At 42.9% G+C, this 21,224-nt stretch overlaps 1 protein-coding gene across 1 annotated transcript in view; it reads right to left on the bottom strand.

The window, feature by feature from the left end:
• Nucleotides 1–1,445: 1,445 nt before the first annotated feature.
• LOC146817632 (uncharacterized) overlaps nucleotides 1,446–21,224 on the bottom strand; it is a 68,529-nt gene continuing 48,750 nt past the window's right edge. The window contains exons 5-7 of the mRNA XM_085609648.1: nucleotides 13,232–13,401; nucleotides 11,691–11,824; nucleotides 1,446–1,678 (exon numbers count right to left, since the gene is read on the bottom strand). Of these exons, the coding sequence (XP_085465774.1) occupies nucleotides 1,446–1,678; nucleotides 11,691–11,824; nucleotides 13,232–13,401 (537 nt within the window). The remainder of the gene's footprint in view (nucleotides 1,679–11,690; nucleotides 11,825–13,231; nucleotides 13,402–21,224) is intronic.

Raw genomic sequence — 21,224 nt, 5'->3', positions numbered from 1 at the left:
TAAACATTTCTGTGTGCAAGTTCACAAATGTGCCCCTTGTCCAGAAGCACTTCCCCTTCCCAGGGAATATGGAAATGAAAAAGCTAGATTGGAACTGCACCACCACTTGAATTCTAATTCGAGGTAGAAAGTTGCTGCTAATGCAAATTTGTATGATGTTTCTCTTCTTTATTTTTCAATTTGTACAAAAACCATCAGCCAACGCGTTTCGTCCTTTTTACATAGGACTTCTTCAGGGCTGGAAGTTAAAAAGATATATACAAAACATTTACAAAACACTATACGGAACCAACAACATTTATATGTACACATACCCTAACTAATATACAAAAAGCCACAACAAAAGTGAGTCCCTGAAGTAGCAAAAGATAGCGATGTACATGTATCAGAAGCAAAAGACAGTGGAGGAGGAGAAGGAAAATCCTAAATTAAATACAATTCCAGTATAAAACACCGCTAAAATTCTAAGAATATAGGAGCTCTGCCAGTTGTACCAGCGAATCTGAGTGGGAATTCTTAGGTACCCGTGTGTGGCATACCTTTAGAAGAAGTACACTAATCTGGGTGGAAAGTCTCTATCATCATGTGCTAGTCCATAATTGAACTTGCACGTCCATCACCGGTCCATCGCTAACAAACCATATATACCTGGTATCTTTATTCATTTATCTGTGCATTGGATCGTGGCAAACAGCTTGCTCCAGCTTGGCCTAGATTATTAGTTTGATATTCTGAACAGAAGCCAGACTGCATGGTTATTTCAAGATAACTCTTGCTAACAGGTGATAACCCAGCGTATTGGGTGTCACCTAAAATCAGCATTGCCCTAAAGAAGTCCTTTTGTAGCACAAGCATTGTATATTTACTGTAGAGGGTACAAGTGGTGGTGCAGTTCTAATCTAGCTTCAAGAACGGACACCTCCAGCACATCGCCTTCATCCCCAGAAATCTTTAGGAGTCATACTTTGAGAGAGTACTCCAATCTAGCTTGCTGCTTTCCCTGTGCTCCTGAGTACAAATTCCTGCAGAATGTTTGTAACTGCTCTAACTTCTTGGCACATTAGTGTGGTTAATTCCCTCTTGATTTCTGATACAAATCCAACTTTACGTCTCACCTTTAATGTATGAGCCAGCAGCCTCCATGCTTTATTTCTCCCTTCGCAGTATTTTTGCTGAAGTTTCACTTATGATGATTCTGCCTCTGCATCTCAGTATACTTGAGTAGACCTCTAAATTGAAGTATCCCTAATCTTTGTGCATGCCGGTGTTTGTGTATAAAAGCCAGATACTTGTTATAGATGCGGCTGGATTCAAGAGTCTGCTAAATTAGTTAAATTAGTTCCTAGTTTAAGTTTTGTATTTAAACTGGGTGTTTTCAAATAAATGAAAATTAACTACTAAATGGTAAAAACATATATTTGTTTTTAATTAACAAAGACTAACATTTAAAAACATCTTTTGTAGACAATGTCTGAGCCAAACTCATAATATTCTTCTCTGCTGATCCAGGCTGTATCAAAAGAAGGTAACTGTGCCAAATAGGACCCCCCAGTCCATGCAGCAAATTCCTGATCAGGTAGAATTGCAACAGACACAGAGTTCACCAGATCTAGAGGCATCATAGAACAAATTTCATTTTGCAGTCGTAAAGAAAATCCAGGCAGCTGGCTACTTCCACCTAAAGGAAAATAATTATATAAAATTGAAATCATTAATGTCAAGCTTCTCTTTCTGCACTGATGCATGTTGCAGAAGCATTTACACATTACAAATCATTCAATAATATATTTGCAAATCGAAAACTTTTGCTTGTCTAGTTTCACTCACACCCGATTCACACAGACAATTGATAAATCTCCAGATGCTTAGGAGTAAGCCAATGAATTGTACACATTTCAAGCAAACCTCAGGAGCATGCATGTGTTGCTTGCGACCATCAAAATTTACGTTTGTTCCCCACTGAACATGTGCAGTTGGCATAATGTGCCAAATCTTCATGTGCAGGATTATGGCACTCGTAATATTTTACCCAATACTTTAAAAAAATGTACAATATAACAAAAAAGTCTTGGTATGGACAATGTTTCTCTTCAGGAAGTAGACAACTGTACTGTGCAGCTCTCAGCCTCCAGAGTGCCAATGAGATCTACATCTTATGGGTGAGGCCTCAGGTGGTGAGTGACACCAGCCGAGGCAGTGCTCCGAAGGAAGTGTGGGTGTGATCCCAAGATACTACTGGCCAGCTGGTCCACCACTGCTAAAAGGGGTGAGAAGAAGAGGTCTTGTGAAACTGAATTGTGTGCATGTGTATGTGGGTGAGTGTGTGTATGTATTCATATGTGAGTGTGGCAATGTATGTGTTGGGGCAGTACCATCATCCGGTGTTCTCCCCTGGCTCAAGCTGGTCACACATTGCTTAAAGTGGGAATAAAGGAGGCATCCTTGACGTCTGGTTGAGACGCTAGCATACAATGGTGATATTTGACATTTGGTGGCCATCTCTCACACAAGTTGGCTTTCCTGACATGGGGGAGCATCTCTAAACCTGGCAGCAACCACTTACATTTGGTGGGAGCCTTGCATGTGGTATGGATCTGTGATACCCGTGTGTCAGATACAGATTAACCACTAACCTGAAAGCCTGTATCCACAGGAAAAAAGAAAGGTCCCCCTCTCTCTCTGGAATAGAGTGCCTCTATGAGATTTGTGTATGACTCTTCAGCAGGCTACTCTCTTCTGGGAGACAGGGAAAGAATTCTTAAGAGTGACCACACCAAAACAAAGACAGCTGGGATTTCGATTCTCCAAAACGAGGCAAAGGATCTTCCTTTATCTTTCAAACTGTAGCACATAAACAAAATAATCACCCTATTAGTAAGACATAGGTTGCATATACTTATTCCCCTCACCTCCCCTTATTTAAGGGGAATTCTACATTGAGAGTCCAGCACTCACTCACCATGAATTCTTCCAGTATTTATTCTCCAAAAATATAGGAGTTGAAGTCACTCCCAGTAAGGCTTCCTTTAATATTGGTATTCTCTCAATAAAAACCAGAAAGTTCATGAAAAATCAGCCTTGTATCTAATAAGGGAGTCCCCACAAAAATAACATGAGAAGATCACAAAAATGGAAAGGTTTATATCAGTGCACTGACCTTGGTTCCAGCGTTCTGATGTGGAATCCTCAGGGAGGGGCAGAAGGGAGGCAAAGGGGGAGTGCGAACAGAGAATCCAGCGAAGTGCCAGTGGGAAGACTCGTAACCGCCAAGGTTATGCGGAGCAAACAAGAAATGGAAACAGGATAGGCAGGTACATTGTCTGCACAGATACAGCCTAACAAAGTTTGTCAGCGAGGCCGGTCGAGCCGGAACCGGCCCCGGCCAATGCTCACCCGGAACAAGAACAGCAAGCGATTGCCAAGAAACATGGAGAAGCCAAAACGGAGGAGTCGTATTACAATTCCAAAACCACAGGGCGTGGTCACATCCAAAAATGGAAAGGAAAACCAAGCATCGGCTTGAGGGTGCTGAGTGGTTTTTAAGTGCTACGCAAGAGACTAGGGCAGAAAACAAAGAGGAATGCTTAACCCTCATAGAGAATGCACTTCAAGCCCATCTGATTCTATTACAGATTACCGCACATGAAGCTCGAGGCCTGACAGTTCTCTCATCAAATGGTCTATTTATCGGGCGGGGTTTTGAGGGATGGAGGGCATGAAATCTGGGTACTAAGATAGGTGCATGTACTTGATCTGCAGGTTCCCTGGAACAATCTTCTGGTGAGAATCCCACCCACTTTATAAAATACTGCAATTTGCCTTTATATCTTCATGTAACTAAAATGCGCCTAACTTCATACTCTATTTCACCTTCTATATTTATAGGAGGGGAGGAGGTTCTGGGCTTGATAAGGGATCCTACATCTTCAGTAAGGAAGTGTGGAAAACAGGATGAATATGCATTTCTTCAGGTAATTCTCAATTTAGGGTGACGGGATTAATCACTTTAATCACTTGGTAAGGTCCTATGTATCGGGGTTGTCATTTTCTTGGACAAGTTAATCTTAGATTATTTGTGTCTAACCAGACTTGATCTCATACCTCATACAATGGGGATGGACATTGATGTTTGTCAGCCTGTCGTTTCAGAGAATCCTTAGCATGTTACAGTTCTGGTTTTGCTTTGTCCCATATACTCAAAGGTGTGTCATGGTGTATTTTGACAGCAGGTATTTCTGATAATCCTAATGGAAATCTGGGATGATACCCGTAAGTGAAGTAAAAGGGTGGCATGTCAGTGGATATGTGCGTGGTGTTATTATATGCAAATTCTGCCACTGGTAGAGCCTGCACCCAGTCACTTGCAAAAGTACTTAAAAAACAATGGAAATACTGCTATAAAGTCTGATTAGTCCTCTCTGTTTGCCCATCAGTTTGGGGATGGTAGGCTGTGGATAATCGATGATCAATGTGTAACGCCTTGCATATCCTTTGCCAAAATCGCGACACAAACTTTGTCTATCGATCAGACACTATAACAGAGGGCATTCCATGTAATCTTACTATTTGTCCAAATAATACATTTACTAATTCTTTAGTGGTGAGAAGCTTTTTTAGAGTCAAAAAAGAGCCATTTTAGTTAGCATGTCCACAACTATAAAAATAGCTGTACAACCCTGTGTTATGTGAAGATCAGTTATACAATCCATACTGACAGAGTGCCAGGGTATCTGAGGACTAGACAAATGTTGTAACAATCCAGAAGGGGGACAATGAGAGGCTTTTTGTCTAGCACAGATAGAGCAGGCTTTAACAAAATCATGTATATATTTCGCTTTCTTTTCCCACCAAAATCATCTTTGACAAGTCTGTAAGGTTTTGTCTTCACCAGGATGTGCTGCCAAGGGACTACTATGACACCATTGCATGGCGTTGCACATCCAACGTAGGTACTGGTAACCTATTCTCATGGTAAAACATTCCTTTGTTTATACTATTCACAGGGTTATTTAACCATTCTTGAATTGGAATTTCTGAGCAAGCCAAAGCCACTTGATCAAAAAATTCAGTAGAGTCCTCAACTGTTTTGTCCCCTACCCCGATGATTGTTTGACTTGGTATGATAGGGATAACGGACTCTGAGACTATTTTATGTTCCTTGCCCAATCTGGACAATGCATCTGCTTTGCCATGTTGTGCACAAGGTCAGTAGGTAATAACAAAATCATATTCACAAAACCCATCTCATTTGTCTAGGTGTAAGTGCTCGGGCTGATCTAAAAAAAACTGCAAGCTTCTGTGATCTGAATAGATGGTGATGGTGTGCGGTGAGCCCAACAGATAATGCTTCCATTCCTGAAAAGCAAGTTTTATACCCAATAACTCTCCTTCTCCAGTGGTGTAATTCTGTTCCGCAGGTAAGAGTGTTTTTGAAAAATAAGCAATGGGATGTAAACAACCCGTCTTTTTGTCTTGTTGTGATAACCCTCCTCCCACTGCATATTGTGAGGCATCTCATACGGCTGTGTATTGTCTGCATGTCTTATAACAGGAGCTGAAGTAAATAATTTTTTGAGTTCCAAAAATGCCTATTCAGCTTCACTGGACCACAAACAGGCACTACCTTTGCACAACAACTTGGTGATAGGAGATATGATGTCAGAGAAATGATCAATGAACCTCCTATAGAAGTTAGCGAAGCCTATAAAGGAATGGACTTCTCTAACAGAACTAGCAGTAGGCCATTTCACCAATGAATCAGTCTTTTTTGGATCCATATGGATTCCCTCATGAGAAATAACAAATCCCAAGAAATCCACCTATGAAGCGTGGAAGTCCATTTGTCCAGTTTAGCAAAGAGTTGGTTCTCTCTGAGCCGCTGGAGAATCATTTTGCCATGCACCTCATGTTTTGCATCAGACTGAGAGTAAATCAGGATATCGTCTAGGTAAATGATAACAAATGTATCCAAGTATTCCCAAAGGATCTCATTTACAAAGAACTGAAATGCTGCTGGAGCATTACAGAGTCAAAGGACATCACATTATTCTTATAGACCAAACTTGGTACAAAACGCCGTCTTCCACTCATCTTCAATCAAGTGATAGGCACGTCTGAGTTCCAGTTTGGTAACCACATTTGCCCCTCTCACCTGATCCAACAGAACCAAAAGTTGAAGAGGATATTTATTCTTAACAGCTACCTTGTTAAGAGCGTGAAAACTCAAACAGGCTATTAAACCACCCTCTCGTTTGGGAATAAAAAACAGAAGAGATGAGACAGGAGAGGTGGAATGTCCAATGAACACTCGCTCTAACATATCTTGGATATATTACTGAAGATATTCTGTTTAAGGCTCTGTGAGGGCATATATGCGACTTCCTGCTAACTCTGCCCCAGGTACCAGATCTATTCTGCAATCGTAACTCCGATGTGGAGGCATACCTCATCAAACACCTCTCTATACTCTGCATACATAGGTGGAACGTCAAGGTAATTGATAGGACTACTCATGGAACAACATAAAGAAGTTTTCCAGTCCACTGCTTCTTGATAACAGCGCAACATACAGAATGGTGACCTCAAGGTGGCCGTGTGTGAAGCCCAGTCGATGAGAAGGTCAAGTAATTGTAACCAGGGAACCCCAAATATAGCTCCAAAATTGGGTGTATCAATTAAATCAAAACTTCTGAATGACCATTATGGCATAACATTTGATGTACGCAAGGAGGTGCATCAAGAAAGCAGATTTAGTACATTGTAATTCTTGTAGAAATTCTTTATTCAAAGGTTTGCGCAAAATCAAAGAACAACCAGCCAACGCGTTTCATTTCCAAGATACATTCCTGGAACTTCATCAGGGCTCGATAATGAGAAAGGCTAGTGTGCCGTAAACATGCCTCATGTATCTGCTGTCGCCATAAGTAAGAAGGAAAAGTTTAGACGCTTATCAAGGTGTCAGACTATGTGCTTGGAATTTTCCTTTTAACTCAGTCTTGCTGGCCCTTCTGGGGTCGCGGCACTGCCAGGCCTGAAGCTCAACAATCAGGGTCAGATCCAGGAAGCTCACTTTTACAGCTACTGCTTTCATCTGGTCCCTCCCCCAAACAAGAAACACATGACGTGATCAGTAAATAGATATTCAAGACTTGTTGGTGGCTCCTGTGGCACGTCCTTATTGTGACAGGCCCCCTGATGAGACTGGGTGTTCACAGTGTTGTCACAGCTGGCCTATTTCTCTACAACCTGTGGCTGTCCAGCTTCGGGGAACTCCTGTCGGGTCTGGGGAGCAGCCAACCCGAAAACCTTCTCTAACCGTCGGCGCGTTGGCGAGCATTGACATCAACCTGCTCCCCCCTCGAAGCTTTGGCAGACAGGTCCACTTCACTAACAGCTCTCTATGCCCAGTGCGCAGCAGCTAGCTATGGGCCACCTTCACTCAGCCTCCCTTCAGGATGGCCCTCCTCAGAGTGCAGCTGGGGGAGTGTCTGGAGGTGTGGGGAAACCCTCCGATCCTAACCGGGCAGAACTTTCGGCAAAGCTGGACTCAGTGCTGGCTGCTTTGGAATGGATAGGGGCAGCGTTGGACCATACCCGGACCTCTCTTGAAGGCAGAATAGAAAAGGTCACCTTCTACTTCATGTTTCTGCACACAGACCACCAAAAACTGTCTGAACAAATGCAGGGGGCAGATGTCACATTAGCAGAATTACAACCTAAAACCTGCAATCACACTGCAACTCAGCAGGACCTGCTCGCGAAGAAACTAGACAACGCAAAGGGTTGTGATAGGCCAACCTGAGGGAACAGAGGGTCTGGATGCAGTGGGAAATGCAGAGACCTAGTTAAAAGAGTTGCTTCCCCCGGGGGCACTCTCCCCGCAGTTTGTTGTTGAACGAGCGCACAAGTCCCTGCTCAGAAACCACCTCCTGGGGCTCGCACATGGCCTTTTCTGATCTGCCTGTTGAACTTCCGGGACCGGGATGCGGTGCTGAGGGAAGAGACACCGGGGCCCCAAGGTACAAAATGTCTCGGTCTCCCTCTTTCCGGATTATACTGCACAGATACAGAGGAGACGTGCCAAATTCGGAGCAGTGAAACGTCAGTTGAAAGTAAAAGACCTACGCTACTCGTTGCTATTCCCAGCCCGCCTTTGAGTAATCCATAACGGCACTGCGCGGTTCTTTGACCCCCCCCCTCCAATGCTTGAGTCTGTCTGTAAGAAAGTGGGCTGGCTACAGTCCATACGCCCTAGGAAGACCCCTCTGCACAGAAGAAATAGAGGCTTGGACGCCGAAGGGTCAGGGAGGAAGAAAGATACTGTGGATCTCGGCCATCAATGCACCGGATCCAGAACAGATCCTATCGGAACGCCAGGACCAGCCGCGGCCCGTGGAGGGAGTTCCGTGGGGCAGTAAGGCGGGGCGGGGGAGGGGCAGGGTGGGGGGTTCTAAAAACCGGAATATGGATAATTGCAGGTAAGTAAACAATTAAATAAATAAAACGAATTTCGTAGCGCGCGCTGCATCGCAAAATGCGATGCAGCGCGCGCTATCCATACCATCCCATACATGCTGTAAGGAATGATCTCGGGCAGATGACGCACACTCAGCGGGGCATACACAAGGCCATGACCAAGCATTACACCGCACTTTATGCATCCAGCGCGTACGGTGACTCCCAACAAATAGGTTCTTTTGTAGACTCTGTGCAGCTACCCACCGTATCCGTTGACCAATTTCTGTAGTTAGACTCCCCCCTATCGGTGGAGGAGGTCCGGGAAGCTCTTGCGTCTCTGGCTTCTGGAAGAACACCGGGACCTGACGGGTTCCCTACTGAGTTTTTCAAGGCTTACGCAGAGACCCTAGTAACACGTCTACATGTACTCTACACATCGGCGCACGTCAGCGCAACCCTCACTCCTTCTCTCTGCACAGCTAATGTCGCCTCCTTGTTGAAGCCAGGGAGGGACCCCATGGCCCTGGGGTCTTACAGACCTCTGGCGATCCTGAACATGGATTATAAAATCCTGGCGAAAGCACTTGCTAACTGTCTTGCACCCTATGTACCCTCTCTGGTACGCTCGCATCAGAATGATTTCGTCCCTGCTTGAAACACTGCGCTCAACCTTTGTCACTACTTCAGGGTAGCTGAATATGCCTCCCTGAGCTGGCCATGCTCAGGATGCCTGCTGCTCGATGTCGAGAGAGCATTTGACTCTCTTGACTGGGACAATCTCTTTTCTGTGCTACCAAGGTTCGGCATATGCCCCTATTTTCTCAGCATGGTTCGTCTATTGTATAAACGCCCAACGATTCACGTGAAAACTGGTCCTTACATATCGGACACTATCCAGATGGGTCACGGACTCGTAAAGGCTGCCCTCTTCCCCCCTCTTATTATACGCAAGAGACATCCACGCCATACCCCACTCGCTAGACTCCTCGCTATCACAATTCGCCGAAGTATCAGGGCTGAGGGTCAATGCAGCAAAATCAACCCTCTTCCCGGTCTCGCTGTCTACTCCAGATCCCGGGTACTCACTGGGGGAGGTCCCAGTGTCATGGTGCACCGGCACATTCCGATACTTAGGTATCCACATATATCGTACCAAAACTGACCTGTTCGATGGGAACATTACTAGAGCCACCTCATCTGTTTACTCACAGATGGCATTCTGGAGGACTCTCCCCCTGTCTATCTCGGGTAGAGTAGCCCTCGCAAAAATAGTGATCCTCCCACATCTTCTTTACTATTTTGCGACCCTGCCTCTTTATATTCCCCCTCCTACTTCAGTAAACTGCAAGCAAAGGTCAGGGATTTTCTATGAGGGACGTCCAGACACAGGGTCTCAATTAAGAAGCTATATCTGCCAGCAGGACAGGGTGGGCTAGAGATGCCTAATTTCAAGCACTACTACTTAGCAGCTCAGCTGCAATGGGCATCTAGATGACTGGCCTCTAGACACCTGTCAGACACTGCTACACTGCTACCACCAATGGTGCTCCACACTTTGTTCAGCATGTTTCACCCTTGCGCTAAGTCCAGAAGAGTGGACTCCTTGCTGCTCTCCATGGCATACAAAAGCTACAGCAGAAGCCTATACATCACCTGTGGCACCGCGCTGTATGCCCCGACTATTCCTTTACTGGGGTCACCAAGGGGAAGGTCGTACATCACGGCAGTGGAACTGCGCAGTTGGGAAACAGCAGACATTCACGAGACAGGGGACCTTTTTAGAGACGGCACCTTAATCCTATATACATACCTAATAGATAGCCTACCCCCGGGGCAATTCTTAATAACCCTGCGCTCATTGCTTCACTCTCAATCAGATGGGGTAACCTAGCAACAGAACCCCACACACACCACCCGTTGCAGTACTTGCATATAATGGGCACAGGGGGACACTTGATACGTTGGTTTGCCTAGTCCCTCTGTCAACACACTGCAATCCCAGTGATCCCCCTGAAACAACACTGGGAGGAAGATCAAGGCCGTACCCAGTCGGAGAAGGAATGGGTGGCAATACTGGAAAGCCCGACACGAGTCTCTCACAATCAGCGCTTCCGGCAGATTCAATATTTTATCCTCCATCGTGCACACCTCTCCCCCCCCAGATAAACGAGCATTTTCATCGCGCTGACTCAGAGTGTCCCAGGTGCCACCTAACAGATACAGATTTGCTACATATGCTGTGGTATTGCCGGGCCCTTGCTGAGTACTGGACTGACATAGCGGCCACTTTATCTCACTGCACTAAATGTGCAATTCCCTTTGACTGGTTGGTGTATGTTTTGCACCTCTTTAAGAGGAGCAGGAAACACAAGGTCACCTTACTATTCTTAGACCTTGGTCTAGTCACGGCGAAACGTCTGATCACCAAAAGATGAAAGCACCAGTGGCGCTCCGTGCATTTGCCTGCCGCCGCTCGTTGCTCAACTGGGCCCGAGCAGAGGGAGTAGCACTACGGAGGGAGGACCTGCTGTGGCTATGCAAGTTTCCCTTAGCTATAGACTGGGTGGCTATTGTGGAGGAATTAAAGAAGATGGCTACATCCATAGTAGACACTCAGGAGGAAACAGGGGCCTCATCGGTGCTAGGGTAACATGCCACTATCGCTACTGCGTTGCCCCATAGGGGGCGCCTCCCCTCAATCCCTGCTCAACCTGGCACATCATACGTCCCTACTGCGCGCTACAAGCAGTTAGTCACCTGATACAACACCTTACAGCCTCAGATCACAGGCAGTTACCACTTTCCCTCAGTTAAATTATTTTGTCCTCATTTTGTTGTACCTTCTGCCCACAGTTCAGAGATCACACCACACATAGACCGGTGCTGTGGTGCACAGCACGACGGCAGAACATACACTAGCGTTCCCTCCCGGATGGCCTGGTGTAACTGATACCCTCATTTCTTCATACTGACATATAACCCACCTGCTATCGTTGCTATATCCTTCAGCACTGGATTTGCTATTGTATTATCCCCCAGTACATGGTGTCGTTGATCTTTTATTGTACTGCATTGTTAAAATTGTAAATGACAATAAAAAGAATTAGGCAAAAATGAAGGTAACTCACCGTCTTCATAGTTTATTACACTTTAAAATTCTGCCGGTTTGAAAAGGGATTAGAAATGAAAAAAATAAAAAAATAAAATAATAATTATATATATATATACACTACCTGAGAGAACAATATTTTCTGCAAAGGTCTTCCTTAAGTCTACATCAGAACGGAGAAGGGAGCGGACCAGGCTCTCGTGAACACCATAATCATGTTTCCCAGTTAGTTGTGGCTTGAAGAAAACTTCAGCTGTTCTACAAAATAAAAATGCAAAAGATTGAGGAAGTTATATTTGTCAGACTTTCAAAATAATAAAAAAACATTTTAAGAAAGCAATTTGCCCTGTGTTCACTTCAATATATATAGCAACCCAATGGAATCCAGACTTCTGCAAAGAGTCAGTAGAAAAGGACTGACCATTTTAATACATATTGTAGCACTAGGAGGTTTTGCTTCCCACCCATCAGTTGAATGGCTGTTTTATGCACTATGTAGTGAAAGGAGGTGTAATAAATTACTAAGGATTATTGTTAATGTCCCATATTTTCCATTTACCTCTGGGATTTGTCTTCTCTAATTATATGTTCCCGCCGGGGGCAATGCTTCCAAATGGAGGGTAATACTTCTTGACTCAGAAACCCATCAGTTTCTGCCCCCAAAAAACTGGATGGAATAACCTTCATTCAAAAGCATTGGTCATGTTGTGACATGCCCTCTGTCATTAGGACATGGCTGAGTAGGCTTGTGTATGACCAGAACAGGGCCCTAGCCCATCTGTACAATTAGCCTTCAGATGTAAAAAATGATGCATTCTAATAAACCCTCACAACTCTCTTAGGCGAATGGGAAGTAGCACTTCAAGATTCTTACCTTAGCTTTGTATTAACTTTTTTTCCATCTGCACCTATCTATTGAGCAGCGTAAACATTTTTTGCAACTCTGTTACTATCTCGCTACCCTGCAGGAAGCCAGCTTTTACAAAGTGTGCTTTCAAATTACTTGCCTATTCACACATAACCTTGCTTCTATCTAAGACCAGAATCTAGTTCAGACAGTCCCCATCACCTCCTTGTACCCTCATCATGCTTCTCAAATAATCCGAAAAACTCACTAGCTCTTACTGGGACTGACAATATCCCAGCTAGGATTCCACCATATATGTACAGGTAGGGCTGGAGCTAGAGCTAGGAGGCATGCCCTGGCAAGGTTGACTAGGTTTTCTCCATTCCAGCTCACAGTTGCTGATATGGTTTACTAACCACTTGATACACTGAACACAGACTGAGATACGAGCGCTATTCCATTTGTGATCCACCCAACTATTGCAAAACTCGTTTCTGTGGTCCACGTGAATCATGTTAGCGACCCCTGTCAAGAGTGTCATGAGTTGCCTACTTCTTTTCTTACCACTGCCCATAGCTACCTATGGCTAGCCTTAAAATACGTCACAATAGAGCATGATTAATGTGTAACGTTTACATTCTTCAGCAGCATAGTTCGCTTACACTACACAGTGAAACAGAAGTTGCTGTTTCCACAAACCTTGTACCTTCAAAATCTAATATATATTTGAAAGGATCATTGGTAAAGTGGAGTTTGGCACTACCAAATCAGATTCAGACGGCAAAGTATTTTAGCAGAAAAGAATGTTAGTTATTTACCTAAAGCGCTCATCACCTAGAATGATGGTTTGTCCATCTGGCAAAGTGTAAGGCACATATGTGAATGGTTCAGTGTCTGCGTTTATGGCCACATAACAGCATGCCTCCTTCATTTGCTGGACACTTTCTTGTTTGGTACTTGCTTGTAAGAGGCCTTTCTTCTCCAGTAGCTGTAATAAATCAGAAAAGACACAAACTGTAATGAGAGTGTGGTTGCCCCACTCCGACTCCCCAATCCTGTCTAAATGATGCAGAACTTGGTTGGCTGTAACAAATCATGTGATACGACTAGTAAGGTTAAATTATTATCTTTCGATGAAGTAGCCACTTCTCCTATTAGTAGGTGTTTCTCAATGTTTTGTGCAGGTGGTTTGAGGCAAAATGATATAGAAACAGATATAATTGATACAAGTCAATAGGAATCGGATATATATATCCAATTATCATATAAATCTTAAAGCTGGATGTAGGAAGTCCACACTTCTGTGTAGTTTTCCCAGAAGTTTGTTTTACTATTTTGGGACTTGACTTATTGGTATTGTAGGATTCATTCTGCTGGGAGACTGCTAACCAGACTAAGTGCATGTGTTCTACCTTTAAAACCAAGACAAAGACAAAGACTCACCTTAAGTAACTTATCACTGGAACACTTAACATAACTGTAATTGTGAAATGATAGACCACATCTCTGTATAAACCACTCCTATGCTTTAGCAGCATACTGGGAAGTCCCAAAAGCTAAATATAAAGAGACATAATAGCTTGCTAGATATACATTTACATACACTTCTCCCTAATAACTACCTGAAGCTATGTCTTTATACAGTCTCTTGTGGAAGGCAAATATAGCTTCTATTTAACTGACGTAAACTGAAGACATAAGGACATCATTAACATCCTGTGATTCCCTGAACTCGGCAATATATATGCATACTGGAATTCTAATTACTTATGTATTTGTGCATTAACATTTGTATACATTTGAAACGTCCTTTTAGATTCAGTCCTGTTCCGTTCTAGGAACTCTGGCAGAACATATATCCCCAGTCTTCAGAGGTCAAGCAAATGTTCAAAAATAGTTCAAAGTTCATTTTCAAATTATATATGACTTAAGGGTACTCTTTTCAGAGGCAAAATATTCATCATCCAATCCTTAGGGAACTAGAGGTCTTGACTGCTGAAAACCAACATCCATGTAGTGAGGTCTGGTTGCACACATTTCCTATGAAGTACTCCAGTCACCACAAGAAATGTTATACCTGCAGATCCAAGACAGGCCCCACCCCTCTAGAGGCACAAGAGAACGCTTAGTCGCTTGGTACAAGTAGACACCATGTCACACCTCAATTCCCCAAGAGACAGAACGTGAAAACAAGCACACATCTTCTATAACTTCCTCTCTTCTTCCAGGTCTAGTTGTATTCTGAGGAACTTGTGGTGGGAACCATTTTCATAATGTGAAGAAACTCATGACTGGTGATACCTTCTTATCCAGTCAACAGAATTCCCACAGCCCAACTAGTTATCGTTTGCAGTTCTTCCTCTTACTTGACTGCAAGTGACTCCCAGAAGTCCATATTCTGAACCCATCCAAAATGGCAGAATCATTGTGGCCATGGACAGTGCTTTGAATTCCCCCAAAAATATTGTCATAGGGAAATGAGGGAAAATCACCTGAAGAACAACCTTGCGGGTTTTCAAACCAAGCTTCAACCTTCAGATAACCGAGACAGTTTGGGAGTGAAGCAGCTTCAGAAGCTCCCTGACATTATAGCAGTGTAAATATAATATCCTAAAAGGTTCGAGGCAATTCTTTGTCAGGCTTATCTGCTGACCCTGTCCATTCTCCTCTCCCACATCCAGATATAAGTGTCCTGTGGTTGCTCTTCCAATCCTTCCTGTCAGCATGCCTAACTCTATTGTCTTCTACGGGACAGACCTTTTCACACCAAAATCAAGGGTTTATCACTGGAGAGTGGGAAAGTCTGGCAGAACTGAGTTATTTAATGCTAACAGTCTCAGGCAAAGATAATCTAAATGTTAAAAAAAACACATTTGCAACACAACTAACACACACATATATTTTTACCACTTAATTATATTTGTTATACCTCTTCTAACAGTTTGCAGATGATCTTAGTAGCATTTAACTAGCCTGACTCATAAAAATTGACTTTTATTCATAAGCAGGCTTTTGCTATTGGACATCCTTCTTCACTTTGAGCAGTGAAACAAGCATATGTATCCTGTCACTGCACGGTCATACCAAAGAAAATAGTAGGCATACACAACTTATGCACATTATGCTCTCAGGCCTGCTGGACTCTAAATCACTACTTAGCACACGTAAAGAAGGCTGTTACACATGTCAGAGCAGTTTCATTTGACATAGGCCTGCTTGGAGCAGGAAAGGCAGTTCTGGAAGGAACACTTTACAGTCACACATCTGGGTGTTGTATATGTACACTACATCTCACTTGTGCTAGTTAATGTGTATGTCACTGGTGCCTCTCTTACATCACGTTACTGTGGCCTTAACATGGTGTAAACTTGGCTAAGCCCCAACTGGCATACTTAACAATTCCCAACCAAAGGCCTTCCTTGACCCCAGAAGTAACAAGGCAGAGTTTGGAATCCTGTGTCTTTGTTTTCTCTCTTATCCCATCCCACTTGCCTCACTCCTACCACTGGCTCTCATGTTTTAGTATGTGTGAGGACAATGAGAGAAGTAAAAGAAGATTGCTTCCGTTGGATCTTGTGCACAAGTTTAGTGCTTGTCTCCCACTACGGATTGAGACCAGGTTATCTAAAAGTCTTTTGTAGCTATCTCAGAGATTTAGGACTGGACAGGACAAAGGTATGCAACATCTGAAGGAATGAATACTCTTGGCTGCTGCAGGACGCAAAGGTAGAGAGGTCCACCTCTGCATTGGCTGTGCGACTTAAGTCTCCCCAAAAGAATGCCAGGAAGAATGGAGTATGTCAGTGTCCCAGCCTGGAAAGACATTTACTTTGTTCCTGCCCTTCCGGTGACTGTGAGGCAGGATAGTTTTCTGGTAATTTTTAATTTTTGCATTTTCAAGAGTGGCGCCGGAATCTCCTTCTGCTTATACACAGAGACTAACATGGACTTTCATTACAACATAGTTCCTATGGACAACTGAAGGGAAGAAAAATCATATCTTTGGCTACCTTAGTCTACCTTTGACCTTAATTCTGCTTTCATAAAATGATTAAATTGGTTTGTTTCTTGATTTCAATATCACTTGGTGCTACTTAAATACTAAAGCGCATTTCAGTCAGGCGTGTAACACAGGCCCTCGGTGTACCTTGCAGGGGGACCCCTTCGCCTTTCGTTACGCCACTGATTTCAGTGGCCCCCTAATAAGTGTTTTGACCTTGTAAGGTGCTAAATTGATAATTTGGTTGGGCCCTGCAATCAAATTAATAATCCAGAATCTCACACTGAGCAAGTGCCAGTTTTTAAACGTACCAATTATTACAGATATACAACGTTGAACAGAGAGAGACACATTGATTTTTACACCACCACGTTATTTGGTCGAATGGACGGGTCTGCACAAGAATTAAGGCCACGTTTCTGTGTTTATCAATTTTGCATCCAGACAATGTCATATCCTAAGGTAAACTGATCAAACTCCAGTGTCAAGAGTCAGAATGCAAAGGTTTCAAAGCACTGCTAAATAAAACATGCGCTCGTTACCATTTCTGTTTATTTATAATTTCGGGCTAGATGTACGTACAACTGGTCACAAACTACTGGTTGCAACTTGCGACCAGTGGGGTAATTTGCAGAGGGACCTATGGGCTAATAGGTCATTTAGCAAATCACTAATTCATAGTTGGTCGCAATTCAACCTACCTCATGAGCCACTACGATTCGCTGCCATCACAGGGATGGTGGCCTGCTGGGATCAGCAGACCACCATATCCGTTATTGCTTTCAAATGAAGCAATCATTCTTTTTATTGCAGCCTGTTTTCCTTAAAGGAAAACGAGATGTGTTTATAAACAAAAACGAAATGTTTCCTTTTTCTTTTTTACGAGTAGGCAGTGGTCCATGGCTTCACTGCCTACTCCTAATTTCTTTTTTTTAACAGTCTCAAATGAAATGGGTCCCTACCCCTTCCCATTTGCGAATGGTTTACCAACAACTTTGAGTTGGCGGTAAAATACATATGTTTTGCGGCCGCATTTCGGTAGCAAAACATTAGTATATACCACAACGATTTGGTATCTGGAAGGGACGGCCTAAACATGCCCCTTCCAAATACTGAATCATAAATAAGCTGCAAACCCAAATTGTGATTCGTTTCTGTGTTATCGAATCACAATTTGGGTTTGATACATTAGAAGAAGCCTTTTTGCATTCGTAAATGGGCCGATTCTGCTAATCAGGCCATTTTCAACTTCAAAAAGCTTTTGTATATCCAGTCTTTAATTGTTAAAAATGATTTACTAGACAGGAGTGAAAATTCCTTCTTTAAATCCTCGTTGATGCTACATAAAAGTGCCCCACTACTACCGCTGAGGTTTGATTCAAACCTCACACAAATTTCAGATACAGCCAGATGACAGAGAAAGACTATCTTTGGAAGAAAGTGACCAATTGTTTGGCATCTACTATTCCCTGGGTCTCTCATGTAAAAACCTTGTTGTCTAGGCTTGGTTTAACTGAATATTGACTGAATCCTTCTTCTTTAACTTAAGGTGCCCGACAATCTGTCAAACTTTGTTATTGGAAGGCTGTTTTTGCACTAGAATCTCAACTGTATCCTTGGGTAGCCTGCCTGACTCATATTGTCATTCAAATGCGTATCATAATTTGAAGAATTCATGGAGTATGTAAATGCCCCATTTTCAAGATCCCTGTTTATCAAATTTAGACTAGGGATCTTGCCAATTGCATTGTTCCCTTGCTCATGGAGCAAAAACAATGGTATTTCCAACAACCTATGTCCTATGGACTGTCAAGCTGTTGAAATTGAAGAACATGTTTTATTCTTCTGTCGTGCATATTTAAAACAGCGTGCTAGTTTGATTGCTCCCTTGTCGGCTTTTCGAGCTTGAAAATCGGCATATAGCCTTGAGAATCTGCAAGTCAGACAATAGGTGCAACACTGTATATTCCGTCTCCAATTATCTACATTCAATTTGGCACATTAGAACAAAGGCCAATGGGACAAATATTTTATCTTAAGGATTATTTTAAATGTTTTAATACTTTAACAATTGTACAGGTTCTCCTTTGTATGCACCGTGTACTTTAGGTCTACTTACAATATGGGCCGGCTTTAGGGCAGTGCAACTGGTGCGGATGCACTGGGCGCTGACCTGGAGGGGGGCAATGATCTCAGGGGGCAGGGGTGCTGTGTTGAGCAATAACTTAAGATTTAAAAGAACCTGCTGCAGAGTTCCTTGTGCGTCCAGCTTTCAGGTAGTAATAAAACATTTAGTGATAACGCTTGTGATTAATGTTCCTGCTTGAGAGAGAGAGAGAGATCGGAGTATTGTCTAGTGGCAGTTTTGACTCATCATAAAGAAGCAAGAGGGTTAATATGCCTGCTGAGAAGAACAAATCTGAATTTTATGTGAATAGTTGAGTGGATTAGTAAAGCCAGCCTTTACCAACGCTGCAAACAAATGAAATGTATGTGAAAGAGAGGGGCTATGGAGAGATGAGGTGCACTTTTGCTGGGAGGCAGTAAGGGAATCTGAGGAGGAGGTCATGGGGTAGGGCACCAAAAAAGATTGTCACACCGGGCTCCACCAGCGCTAAAGTTGGCCCTGCCTACAATAGATAGTGCTTTTGAGTATCCCTGAATGAGTGTGTGTTGCTAGACTTCATGAGTGGCATAGTGGACCCTTTTAGAGCTTATTTGTAGGTTTCTTTTTGAGGGTTTTTGTCCTTCTGGAAATTGTTTTAGCATGGCGGTACTCTATTGTGCTTTTTACCATAAATGGATGCAATATGATCTTAAGTCATTTGAATCTATTTGTATTGCAACAAATGGTGTATTTTCTTCATCATATATTTTATCGATTATTGAGATGTTTGTTAATGTGTACTTTCATAGTTCCCTGAACCGAAATAAAGTTGTTTGATGATGATTTGGGTAACAATTTTCTCTCCCCTATATTTCTATCCAACATGTCCCTTGTTGGTATGTATTAGTCACTCCACACTTAGATAAACGTCCAGCAACCAGGGACCAATTGATAACGAATATAAGCATACCATGTCAAAAGCATTGAGGCAAATTTGAGTCATTATCAAAAATAAAAGTTCCTCCACAGAACATGTGTGGAAGATTCATTGTAGATCATTCAAGAACCTTGTGTGTATAATATTTATTTTGATCTAGAGGAATATCAATGGTTTTGGATCGGGAGAGGCTTTTATAATAATAAGCTTTATAGTGCAACAAACATGCTGGTTTAAGACAAGTTTAGACATTTTCTGCAGAATGTAGTTGTTACTAAATGTGTTCTGTGGCAGTGACTTAAATGCACAAGAAACACGTGTGAACGTCAGATGAGGCACTGGAGCTCTTTTCTTTCTCACTCTCTTGTCGCTGTATTTTAGTGAGGGGTTAGAACATTGGGGGAACCCATGGGTGGTCTTACATGCATTAGATACACTCATGTCAAATGAGCGTTGCACAGAAACACGGAACCTCTGCAATGTCCTTAGCAGGCAGGACTCTCCCCCTCCATCAGTGCATATGCCTATACATAAGAATACTGTTAAACAATACCGTATAATAGAAATATTGTGTTCTAAATATTGTCCACAAAAGTATGGTGTAGATCAGGGATTTCCAACTAGTAGCTTGGGAACAATTGGTAGCCCGCCAGTACCTTCAAAGTAGCTCTCAGAGGTGAAGTCAAACCCAGTAGCTAATTTATAGAGTAGGTGCCTATCAAAGAAGGCAGCGCTGCTCATCTCAAAAACCTTAGAGTGACAGCCAGCCAAACCTATGGCAGTAGCTCAATCTAACACTCAAACACACACTCTGTCCGACTGTAGGGCCTGCTATATGACTGTCTGTATCCAATCTCAATATAACTAAGTAACAGAGAGATTGACCATGTTGTAGTTCCTGCCTTATCAGTCACAACATATGTGTGAACAGTGGACCATAAAAGACGTATGGCAGCAAACTGAGCAATAATCAGAGCAGAGCCACCAAAGTGTGGGACTGCAGGAGTCAGAGTGAAAACAAGTAATTTGGGTGCATGATCACCCCAAGACCTGAGGAGAACATGGCACGATCCAGACTGGAGAAAATTAAGATGCTCATCAGCATTTATGGGCGTGTCCATAATAACCACTATTGCTACCTGAACTCTACATCTGGTGTCAAGAACAGCCAAATGTGTATGCAGCCCCCATCATAGGGGTGTTATCTCTGGCATAATCGTGTCATAATTGTGTCAGCTCTTGGCATAATAGTGCCAGTGGCATAATAATGGTTATGTACTTTGTGCCACAGGGCATGTCAAGATTTGAATGTTACTTTATAAGTCAGGGGGAGGCAATATTGAATGGATTTATTTGTTGAGAAAGAAAAGCGCTAGCACTAATCTGACCGCAATGGGGATGGAGTTAGCCTTTATTCCGACATGGCAAGGGAGAGACTTGGACGAATAAACCTGGTTGTCTGTTTTCCCCAATATGCCACACCCTCTTAATTTTTTTGTTTTTTAAAAAATATCTTTATTACAGTTTTCAATTTTCCTAATACAGCTAAGCTAAACAGTGTTACATTTTCCACTTTTCACCCCTGTTTTTTTTTTGTTCCCCCTCTTTTCTTTATTCTGTAACAGAATCATTTTCGCTATGCCATTATAAATACTGTTCCGAGCATTTGCCATCTAACAGCCATGGCACAGGTAGTGTCTGTGGCGCAAGAGTTAACAATTCAATTCAAATAGCTTTATTGCGGTTGAATTTACCATAAAAGCACAT

The sequence above is a fragment of the Triturus cristatus genome, chromosome 6, assembly GCF_964204655.1.
Source record: "Triturus cristatus chromosome 6, aTriCri1.1, whole genome shotgun sequence".
NCBI classification, from domain to species: Eukaryota; Metazoa; Chordata; class Amphibia; order Caudata; family Salamandridae; genus Triturus; species Triturus cristatus.
This window is presented reverse-complemented; position numbering and strand designations above follow the sequence as displayed.